General features: G+C 26.5%; 1 protein-coding gene across 2 annotated transcripts; it reads right to left on the bottom strand.

Moving 5' to 3' along the window:
* Positions 1-6726: 6726 nt before the first annotated feature.
* LOC112800419 (7,8-epoxymelianol synthase CYP88A51-like) lies at positions 6727-9996 on the bottom strand. 2 transcript variants are annotated; one of them, XM_025842686.3, is made up of 8 exons: positions 9685-9996; positions 8696-9221; positions 8028-8291; positions 7683-7772; positions 7530-7608; positions 7336-7442; positions 7105-7226; positions 6727-6996 (listed from the first exon to the last, which is right to left on the bottom strand). In XM_025842686.3, the coding sequence occupies exons 1-8, from the start codon at positions 9912-9914 to the stop codon at positions 6903-6905; spliced, it is 1512 nt and encodes a 503-aa protein (XP_025698471.1). In that variant the 5' UTR covers positions 9915-9996; the 3' UTR covers positions 6727-6902. The 2 variants fall into 2 exon arrangements, with proteins under 2 accessions (XP_025698471.1, XP_025698472.1); XM_025842687.3 differs by having other exon boundaries at positions 8735-9221; positions 9685-9995.
* Positions 9997-12543: the final 2547 nt, after the last annotated feature.

Here is a 12543-nt window from a genome sequence, read left to right as displayed (position 1 = left end):
GTATTTAATAACAAAAGTAAAATGAATAATTTTATAAAAATGCTAGAGAATCAACAGTATATCAGTCAAAAATCAATCAAAATGCATCTCGGCTCCGTGAAGAATTGAGTTTTGGTTTGTGCTTCGTGTGATTCTTGGAGCAGTTTTTCAAACATATTATTCAAAAAGTAATTCTAATTAAACGGTTTTGTTTATTTTTTGGTTGGTCACCTCTTGATTTTATATTATTAAAAAGAAAAAATATAAGAAGCTAATAAAATATTTGTATAATATATATAATGGAATATAGGGATGTCCAATTTAATAGGATATCAGATATTTATTATTCCTAGTATCCGAATGATTATTCTGGATAATATGAGTATACTGTGTTTGAGAAATGGATATGTCTAAAACAAGCTCAACCATTATGTGCTTATTGAATGAGCCACACTTATATAGACCATTAGATTTTATTAGATAAAAATCAAAGGCTAATATAAAACAAGAGCATTGATGAACTCTAATAAATATAGAATATCCTACTATATAAATAAATGTTTTAAATGGTAATATTTTAATACACAATACTTTAAACGACAACAAAATCTTTTATTCTTAAATAATTAAATATAAAATATATGAGTATTTTTTATTTATTAAAATTAATTATTGCAAAAAATTTTATAATATTAAAAAATTATATTAAAATAATATTTTAAACTATAACTAACATAAAAATATAAAATAATTAAAATTTTATTTTATATTACTTGACAAATAATTAAATTATTATATTTAAAATTTATTAACTAACTAAGTTTATTAAATATATTATTGTATAATATAATTTTTTATAAAAATATTTTAAAAATATAATTTATTTAAAATATTATATATAATACATGAAAATATTAACTTTTTTATTTTTTTCAATTTTTTTAGAAAAATATAATAAATAATATAATCTTAAATACATACCTAAATAAAAAAGTTAATATTTTCATGTATTTTATATAATTTTTTAAATAAATTTTACTTTTATAAATATTTTGATAAAAAATTATATGATATAATAATATATTTAATAAATTAATTAGTTAATAAATTTTAAATATAATAATCTAATTTTTTGTCAAGTAATATAAAATAAATTTTAATTATTTTATATTTTATATTATAGCTTAAAATATTATTTTAATATTATAAAAAAAATTGCATAATAATTAATCTTAATGAATAAAAAAATTTATATTTTTTGTATTTATTTAATTTATATTTTTTAGATCAAAAAGTTTTTATCTTTATATAGTAAAATATGTGATAATCTTCTTAATATATATTAGGGGTGGCAAAACGGATTGAGTTCGTCGGGCCGACCCGCCGAATTCGCTAAAAAAGGTGGATCGGAGTAGTATTTGAAACCGGTCAAATTAAAAAAATTTGCCAAACCCACAAAATTTTTATGTAAAATTATTTTATAATATTAAAATATTATATAAAAAAGATATTTTAAATAGTTATACTATAATAGATTTAATATGTTTTCTGATTTCAATGTTATTATATGATTATAATTATTTAATATATAAAAAATTACTAAATAGTATATATATAGGGGTGTGGCAAACGGGCCTAAATTCGCCGGGTCGGTGTGCGTAACCTGCCAAAAAAGGCGGGCTGGGCTCAGAAATTGGGACCGCCAAATAGCAAAAGCCCGCCTAACTCGCACCGCTTAAACCACGGGCTTTGGCGGGGCAGGGTGTGTTTCCCCGCCGGGCTTATTATTTTTAGCAAGGGGTATTTTTACAATTTTTTTTGTCAAAACCCAACTTCCCCCAACCTAACTTACAAGAGAATGAACATGAAAATTGAGTGTTTTGGATTATATTTATTTTGTTTTAGAGACAATATTTATAATTATGTTTTAGATTATGTTTATTTTACTTTGGGAACAATATTTATAATTATTCTTTGGATGAAAACTTGGTTTATATTTATATTTATTAGATATTTATAATTACAAAGACTTTAATATTTGTGAATATAAAAATTATAATTTGTTTATACTTTTAGAAATTATAATAGTTAAAAGTAAAAAATAGGAGAGATTTTTTATGCCTTTATATATATTATTTAATAGTTAAAAGTAAAAAAAAAAAGAGGATATTTGGCAGGCTATGCCTGCCGCTAGGCGAGGAGGGCTAGAATTTTGGGACCGCCTCACTAGGCGGGGCGGGCTTCCCCACTTACCACCCCTATATATATATATTAGGGGTGGCAATGCGGGCCGGCTCGCCCCAACCCGCCCCGCCTCACCTAGGCCCGCATCTTAAGCGGGACGGGCCAGCCCGCCCCACCAACTAAAGTGGGTACAAAATGCTAGTCGTTTGACTTTGTTTTTTTTTTGAAAAATAAAATTAATTAAAATTAACTAAAAAATAATAATTAAACAATTAATTACAAATAAAAAATAGTCAAATTATAATATAACTTTTTATTATTATTTTTAAAATTTTTAACTTCAATAAATTTGTTTAAAATAATATTTGTCAATAGAACCATCTTTATTTTAAAAAATAAGTCACATAAGTTGAACATATATACGAAATTATAAAATAAAATAAATAAAGTCACATAATTGGAAGTTAGAACATATATACATAATTTAGCGAATTTTTTTAATTTGACAGGTTTCAAATTCTAACCCAACCCATATTTTTTAGCGAGTTCGGCGAGTCGGCCCGACGAATTCGACTCGTTTTACCACCCCTAATAAGAAGATTATCACATATTTTATTATATAAAGATAAAAAAAAAATTATTTTAAAAAATATAAAATATAAATACAAAATAATATAAGTTTTTTTATTCATTAAAATCAATTATTATATACAAATTTTTTATAATATTAAAATGATATTTTAAACTACAACATAAAAATATGAAATAAATAAAGTTTATTTTATATTACTTGACAAATAATTATTTTATTATATTTAAAATTTATTAACTAATTACTTTATTAAATATATTCTTATATAATATAATTTTTTATTAAAATATTTGTAAAAGTAAAATTTATTTAAAACGTTATATATAATACATGAAAATATTAATTTTTTTATTTAGGTATGTATTTAAAATTATATTATTTATTTTGTTTTTCTAAAAAAATTAAAAAATAAAAAATAATATTTTTATGTATTATATATAATATTTTAAATAAATTATTTTTTAAAAATATTTTTATAAAAAATTATACTATATAATAATATCTTTAATAAAAGTAGTAAGTTAATAAATTTTGAATATAATTATCTAATTATTTATCAAGTAATATAAAATAAATTTTAATAATTTTATAGTTTTATGCTAGTTATAGTTTAAAATATTATTTTAATATTATAAAATTTTTTTGCAATAATTAATTTTAATAAATAAAAAATACTCATATATTTTATATTTAATTATTTAAGAATAAAAGATTTTGTTGTCGTTTAAAGTATTGTGTATTAAAATATTGCCATTTAAAACATTTATTTATGTACTAGGATATTCTATATTTATTAGAGTCCATCAATGCTCTTGTTTTATATTAGCCTTTAATTTTTATCTAATAAAATCTAATGGCCTATATAAGTGTGGCTCATTCAATAAGCACATAATAGTTGAGCTCGTTTTAGACATACCCTTGAGAAATGAGTAATATTTTATCCCGAATATTCATTTTTAATTCATATTAAACTAAATAAATAACCTATTATACACATTGTATAAATATTCTATTGACTCTATAGCAAAATTCTATTAAAAATTAATTAATAGTTACAAATGATAAGATCTTCACCCCAACACTCCTCTTATGAAATTGATTTCAATTAACTTAGTGTTTCAGCTAATTTAATTTTACTATCCCAAAATATGAACTTATCGTTATCAGCTTCTTATTATTAAATACTATATTAGTTTTACAATTTTAATTTAATCATAAATTGTTGTGAAATTTATACTTTTAAAAATTAAAAAAAGTGAGTTACAAAATAAATTTCTAACATCATTGTTACATTTTAATTATAAAAAAATGCTCCTAAAATGGTTTAATTTTCACATCCCTTTTTACAAATTAATTTAAAGCTTATTATTTGTGAAATACAATGGGAGATAGGAAACATGAGAATTTTTTTTCTTATAAATCAATATCTTCTTAAAAAAAGTTGGTAATAAAATAATAAAATAAAAAATTAATTATTTTTAAATTAAAATAATAAAACATATATGGTCTCTACATTTTCAGTAAAATTGCAAATTAGTTCATATATTTTAAAATTTTTTAATTGAGTCCTTAAAGAGAATTAAAATTTGTAATTTAGTCCCTACCATTTAAAAAGTGTTTGATTTAATAGAATATTCTTAGCATATTCTCTATTTTAAACATGTGAGCTGCACATGTTTGATAACAGGGACCAATTTACAATTTTAGTGAAAGTATGAGGACCAACCGTATAATTTAACTATTTGAAAATGACCAAAAACTTCCTAGGCTATCTGAACCCACTTCGTCCCACTATAGCTCTCTGACTCTCACTTTCTCACTTTCCGAATCGATACCCCAACTCCAGCATTTTCTGTCCCTCACTTCTATGAGTGTTCAAATCCAAACAGATCTAAATTAAACCGCTCATCCAATCCAATCCAAATTGAAAATCGATTGAAATCGCACTAATTCAGATTTGATTGGATTTTATTTTTTGCAAACCGCTGGATCGGATCGGATTTCGAATCTACTTTTCATAACCAATCAAATCCAATCCAAACCGCATAATGTGTTATAATATTATTGTTTTATTATTATATTTACAATTATACTTATAACATATTCAATCTGTTATAAATTTTTATATTTTTCATGTATTATTATTTAATAAATATTTTATGTTCAAAATGTGATTTATTTATTTATTTTAACTAACCTATAATTTTATTTCTATTGTTATGTTATCGTTGGTTTTTTAAGATATTGTTTAAGACTTGTTATGTCATTGTTTGTTATTTAAAATTTGATGTTGAGACTTGTTATATATATTTAATTTTTTTAATTTACAAAACCGCAAATTTAATCCAATCCAAACCGCTCAAAATTGGATCAGATTGGATCGGATTTTTTAAAAAAATCATCCAATCCAAATCGCACCGCGAACACCCCTACTCACCTCGATTCACCGTTGTCATGCCGAATTCACCGCATTTGTGCTCACGGGTCGGGTCTCGCCTCCTTCCTCCAACTCACCTCTCTCATCCAACAACTTTTTCTTCTCTTCCAATCCTGATACTGAACACCGATAAATAAAAGAGAACAATTCCAATCCCAAACATGCTCAAAGCGAACAAGTCAATATCTAAGAAAAAATAGCAACAAATCAATATAAAAATAGTAACTCAATTTATCGGTGAATCCGATGCGCGGCAATGGAGGCAAGAGGCACGTCAATGGTGAGGCGAGGTGATAAAGAGCGCTGGAGTTGGGGTTGGGGTACCATTTTGTAAAGTGAGAAAGTAAGAGTGAGAGAGTCGGAGAGGGGCGGGGTGGGTTCAGATAGCCTAGGGAGTTTTTGATCATTTTCAAATAGTTAAATTACACTGTTGGTCTCTATATTTTCGCTAAAATTACAAATTGGTCCCTATTGTCACACATGTGCAGCTCACATGTTTAAAATAGGAATATGCTGAGAATATTCTGTTAAATCAAATTTTTTTTGAATGGCGGAGACTAAATTACAAATTTTTATTTTTTTAAGGACCCAATTATAAACTTTTAAAGTGTAAAGATTAATTTACAATTTCACTAAAAGTGTATGACCAACTGTATAATTTAACTTATATTTTATAAAAGTTACTACTAACTTTTTCACCAAAAAATATTTAAATTTTTTTATATATAAAAAATTTATTATCTCCAAAAAAATTACAACGGAAGGTAAATTAGTATTTTTTTAATTAATACAATTTTACTTTTAATTAATATAAGAAAATTTTCGTACTAACACGTCTTTGTGTAAGTTTTTCAATTCAGGTCTTAAAGGATTACTTTGGTTTCTTTAAATTTCACCATTAAAAGAATCAATCAATCTAATCCTAAAATAAATAAAAGTTCCTTCTTTATTTTTTTTCCTCTACGTTATCCTCTCCACCTTAGTTTTTATTTTTTATTTGGTAAAATCTTAGTTTTTGTTTTTAATTCATTTCTAAAAATCAAATTTATTCTTTGTCTAACATATGTTTTGGACATTTAAACATTTTTCGAAACAAGTATTTTTGTCCATTCACACTTTTGTCCGTCCATGTCACAACCATTTTTTTGAAGTCAAAATTTTCTCCCTGTTCCTGTAGTAAACCTCACAAACTTACAGCCCTCAACACTAAGAGGCCCTTTGGAGCAGCGTCGATGCATGCATAGATAAGACTCATCACTTATACATTTCAATATATTATTGGTCAGTTAAACATCAGTCACCTAAAATTATATCATCAGAAAATTTATCTTATATAAATAGTTATATTTTTAATATGTTAATATTATTCTTAGTACAAGTCACAACTAATTTAAATTATACATATTAAGATGGTATTTCTCAGACTTTGATGTTGATACAAATTGAAGTAGGTTGGGCAAGAGGAATTTTTTTCCATAGTGCTTTCATAACTCTGCTTTCTTAATTGAAATTAATTTAATTTGTGGACAAACTCTTATCAAATCAAAATGCACTACCAACTACCAACGATTTCATTTCTCTCCATTTTTGTTTTATTGGACTATTTGCTAAAACGAATATTAAAATTCCATGCCCCTGAGGGCTCAATTATTCAAAGATATTATTTAGAAGGAGTAATGAAAAATATTAACGCTAAGTATCTTCTGCGATTTATGTGGCCTTCACAATTTTTGCAAGGCAGTTGTCACTTGGCCTTGGCACCGGTAAATAAATCACCGGACAATCAGGATTAATTCTCTCCATTCTGCATAATCAAAATCATTTTTAGAAAACAACGATAATATAATATAAGTACTAAGTACTACTTGCCTTCTTCAATCAGTAAATTAATAATACTAAGACATTTACTAACTTGTAATTTAGAAGAAAATGATGGAGGAAAATGGTGATCTCAAGCTTGGCTAGGTCACCTCCAGGACATAACCGACTTCCTAATCCGAACGGAAGAAAAGACCCTGCTCTAGCATGGTAATTCTGCACCACATTTTAGTAATTTAGTAACATATATACATTAGATTAATGGACTTTTTGTTTATTAAATTAAATTAAATTATAAAAAGTAATTAATGGTCATCATACATACATCCCATCTGGAAGGATCAAATTCCATTGGATTGGGATAAGTTTCAGGATCCATGTGAACACCTCTATTCCAAACCAAGATTTTCCAGTCTTTTGGTATAGTATAACCTGCAATTTTTAAACGGTTAAGAATTTTGTGACAATAAATGTAAATAAACATTGAGATTAAAGGATACCACTGAATATATAACTAACCATTAATGTTAACATTAACTTTTGCCTGTCTAAAGTTTGCAAAGGAGATAGTTGTTCTGCGCAGCATCTCATCAATAACCTAACAATAATTGAAAGCAATTAATTAATTAAAGCTTAGGTTTGACATGGATGTAAAATAAATTAAATATATACCTTTGATAAATAAGTCATCCGCTTAATTTCCTTAATGTCCAATCCTGTCTGCATGGAAGGCCTTGTGTTGATGATCTCTTGTTGTTCTCGCTGATGATGGAATATGAATAGAATAAAAACAAGTAACATGAGTTGAATTAGTATATAGTAGTAGGGAGTAGGGAGGATATCTTAGTAGAAATGTTTGATAACCAAAGAAAATTAGTCAAAAACAGCCATAACTTGCCTTATTTAACATTCGTTAATTGTTTAACATTCGTTAATTGTTACGACAACTAATGAATGTTAAATAAGATAAGTTCTGATTGTTTTTTTATTTTTTTGTCTGGCTAACATTACCCGTACCTTAGCTGTAAGGAAGAGAACGGGGTGTTGGGTGAGGTAGATGATGGTCCACAAGATGCCATGAGCAGAGCTTTCGTGACCGGCTAACAAGAATATGACAAGTAAGTCTACGATGTCTTCATCTTCCAGCTGCCTACCCTCTTCATCTTTCACTTCCATCAATACTGAAATCAAATCTCTCCTCATCATCTCATCCTTTCTTTTATTATTATTTCTCTTTCGCTCCAACACCCCTTCAAGAATCCTCTTAAGCTTCTTTCGTGCCTGATTCAATCACAAATAATATTTCATTTTCAACCTCTAATGGAAATTTAGCTCTTATTTTTATTTTTTTTCCATAAAAATTATATTTACTTTTTTAAGATATTTTTTAATTTGGTTGTAAATCTGAATTTTGTTTTAGAATTCTTTACTAGTTAATAAATTATTATAGGTAGAAGACAATATTTAAACTCTCTGTATATATGTAAATAAATGAATGAACTTACGACCTGCTAGTTTAGAAAAAAAAATTTATATACAAAATACTGTACATTTAGGAAAAAACTTATATGCAATTTTCTTTACATAAAACAGAGAATTAAAAATCATTAAATGATAATTTAATTAAATTTATCAAATCGATTTTTAAGTATAAATTTCACATAAAAACAGACGCAAGTTTTTACCGTGTACTTAATTAGTTGAAGACATTTATAGAAAGAGACCTTGAGTGCTCTATGAAATGCAAAGCCAGGAAGATTGATCGCCATAGACTTCATTCCTAGATTCAAGATTGTGTACAAGTTGTCTACCATGTCAAGGTCAACGTGATCATGATCATGAAAGCCAAAAAAGATAGTGGTAAAAACTTTGAATGCGAACTTCCTCATCTCAACCAGAAACTCAAAAGGTCTGTCCATGCTGCTCAACTCATGGAGAGACTTGATGGAAATATCCTCTATGAGACCAACATACGTGGACAAGGTGTCATGGCCAGTCATCGAAGCAGTGGTTAGACGGCGTAGGCGCTTGTGCTCGGCGTTTGATATGCCGTGGAATGATCTCTTGCCTACAAGCGCCATGGTTGAAGCCGGGTATCCAAGCTTGAGCCTCTCAACGTCAGTTAGCACCTTTCTGCATGTCTCTGGGCTGCACACTATTATGCTCGGCCATCCAAACAGGTGCGTTCTATACATCCCTGTCCTCCCATATCTATATGGAAATGTTTAATAACAAAAGAATATTAATAAAAAAATTAAAATTGAATAATTAATAAATATTAAATAAAATAAGTTTTGATTATTTTTTTAACATTATTATATCTGCATATACGTAGGATTCCACAATTACATTTCAATCAAATTACACCTTACTAATCACGTGATAATATTTGATAATAATAAAATATATATATATAAAATACGAATCATCTTAAATTATTAACTTCACATCAAATATTTTGATATAATCATTAATTTATTTATACATTAAAGAACTAATGTACTTAGATTCAAAATATTAATTTTTTAATACATAATTATTTATAGGTTTTGAATTAATATTTTTAGAAAAAAGATAGAAAATAGAAATTAGATCGATTTTTGTGCGAAAAACATGTTAGAGATATATATGTATATGTGTATGATTTTAAAATTAGAGAAGGGGAGGATGGGACCTGGAAAGAAGGTTATGGATGAAGGAATCAGGGTCGGAGTTGAAAGCTTTGAGGAAGGAAGGCATGTTGCCGAGGAAAGGCCAACCCAAATCACCAGGTGGAAGAGGGTATTTAGTTTTTCCCACTCTCCAAACATAGTACCAATTGTTTATCCTTCTCAACAACCCAAACACAAATGCATATCCTCCCAACAAACCTACTACCACCATTAACCACACCATTCTTATCATCCTATATATATAATCTTGCTTAATTATATCATATATACCATGATTCCCAAAGGGTACGGATTCGTTGTTTGGTAAATAACTCTGTTTATTTTGCTACCAAGCTAGTATCTCATTTATTAGTATTTTAAAGATATTATATTAAAATCTTATTATTTTATAAATGTCTTAAGAACACTTCTCCACGATACCCTTTCAATTTTGGGACATCGGTTATTATTTCCTTGCTTAATTAAGTCTTGATTAACAGTATTATATTTATATATAAAACCAGAATCATCACTTAAGCTAGGAATTAAATGATATAGCTTTGACTTCAATAATAAATGCACATGCAATCATGGATACTATATCAAAATCGATGAAGCTGTCCGGAAGTTATCGACAAGTTCATAGTGATGGTTCATTTTTGACCAATTCTTATTCTATTTATGGCTTAATAATTTTATGATACATTATTTGTTGTTTTTTCCGATTGAGTAGCGTATTGTGAAATTGTGTCTGCCAGGTGGCAACAGGTTCTTTGATATGAGTTGTGAAAACATAAACTCATCGAATATATATATTGATATTTACATGGTAACCGATTCGAAGTGCATACCAAGTTTTCTTTACTTACAAAGATTAAATAAGATTAACTCCCTTGATTATCAGACTTTGAGACTTTTCCCCACCGATAAATTATTCATTTCTAACGTGCTTTTCTGTGCTTATTGAAAGTTGAAAGTCCTTTTATATTTAAAAATATATAATGTGAAGAAATAATTCTCACATTTTGTCAAGAATTTTAAAGAGGGTATACGTTGAGGACTCAGGAGTATTTTAATTTTTACGCCTACTTCAATCTTCAACGAACCACACACGCATGAATAAGAAATTTCCAAGAAGAAATAATGTATTGCACGTTTAGAAGACAGAAAACTGATTTTGAACATTTAAATGATCATACTCTGTATAAAAAATATTTCTTCTCCATTAAATTTGAATATGATTCTTTTTTTAATGGTTTTATGAATATTTTATTGGACATTTTTTTTCAACGAACATTTAATTTGGAATGCTTTAATAATGGCATTAAATCGTGTATTTAAATATAGAGTAAACGATAAATAGGTATCTAATTTTTTATCTTAAAAATAAATAAGTCATCGACTAATTAAAAATATAAAAATATCTTGCACTTTTCAAAATGAGAGACATTTAAGTCTTTTTAGGAGAACGATTTGTTTTTGTATATTTTAGACAAAAAAACTTAAATATTTCATATTTTAGAAAATCAGAGATATTTTTTATTTTTAAATTAATCATAAATTTATGTGTCTACTTATTAAAAAGTTAGGAACCTATTTATTTTTGGGAAGTGTTAGGTAAACAATGACTATTTTGAACAACATGAACAACCATCAATCAAATAAAAATATATTACACTTCCAAATTAATTATCTAAATTTTAATATTAAAATAACCATCTGTAAACTTAGTAAAATAAACATCCGATATATCTATTGTTCACATTGTTTAATATTTTTATTGTCTACTTATACTTTTCCTTTATTTTTTATCTTAAATATACGTTTTATGTAGTAACTTGTCTAACCCTCCAAAGAAGATTGGTGATGTAACCTCTCGTTCAAATTTCCTAATTTTCACCCTAATTGGTTGATTAATTCAAGCAAGAAACCGAGTTAAACTACTCATGCAAGAATATAAAAACGTACGGTTAGACTGGGTTAAGAGAAATAATAATGTAGATTAACTTTTTTTTCTTTTTCCTATCGAAAAACTTTGTTTTGAAATGCGAAAAAATGAACAGAAATGAAATGGAATTCAGTACAAGTTATCTAATTTCAGCAATAACATTTTGGTTTTTAATTGTTTTTCTCCCTTGGTGAATCGATTACGTGTCAAGTTTAATTCATCGATAAGCAAGTAGTACATATCATAAGTTAAGAATTAAGTAGACTTCATTTTATAACTCATCTGGTTTGATGATTTTGACTCCTAAAGAGTGCAATTTTACTTTGATTATCACAATATCAAGAGAGATGTATATTACTCCAATACCCTGTAAAAACTATATCTAAGGCTTTTTTTATAATATTTTTAAAATAACACTCATATTAATTAGTGTTAGTCGATGAAGTTCTTTTCGACAAATGAAATTATCGATCAACAGGTTTCGACTGAAAATCTTTTAGAAAAAAATATAAACTAGTTTTTAAAGTGGATAATATATATATACTAATTCTTATATTCTAGCGACTTTTTGAGACTTAGGGCCGTTTGAGAAATTTTAGAAGTAATTTTTTCTAACTTTTGACTTATAAAAAGTAGTAGTATTAATGTTTGGTGCAATTTTCAAAACTAAATTGTAACTTTTTAAGAAGCTATATAGGAGCTTATAGAGAAGTTAAAAAAAAATGACTTCTCTCATAATACTTCTACTTTTCATCACATTTCTATAAAATAAGTACCTTTAGAGTTAAAAATTCAAACACAAAATAATTTATTTATAAATTACTTTTAACAGGGTCATTTATTATTTAAGTTATTTTATCAAAAAGAGCTTAATTAAGTTAGTTACTAAAACTGAACTTAGTCTCAAATTAATTTTCTGTTTCTTTCCATATAC

Source organism: Arachis hypogaea, chromosome 5, assembly GCF_003086295.3.
Source record: "Arachis hypogaea cultivar Tifrunner chromosome 5, arahy.Tifrunner.gnm2.J5K5, whole genome shotgun sequence".
Taxonomy (NCBI): Eukaryota; Viridiplantae; Streptophyta; class Magnoliopsida; order Fabales; family Fabaceae; genus Arachis; species Arachis hypogaea.
Note: the sequence above shows the minus strand (reverse complement) of the source record. Positions and strands in the feature narration are given on the sequence as shown.

Bases quoted from the DNA above. Each gene is read 5' to 3' on its own strand.
- LOC112800419 (XM_025842686.3), bottom strand. From the start codon at position 9,914: ATGATAAGAATGGTGTGGTTAATGGTGGTAGTAGGTTTGTTGGGAGGA. The intron at 7,773-8,027 runs GTACGGGTAATG...TTCCATCATCAG, and splicing joins TTCTCTTCCTTACAGCTAAG to CGAGAACAACAAGAGATCAT. The intron at 7,227-7,335 runs GTATGTATGATG...AATGTGGTGCAG, and splicing joins TTGATCCTTCCAGATGGGAT to AATTACCATGCTAGAGCAGG.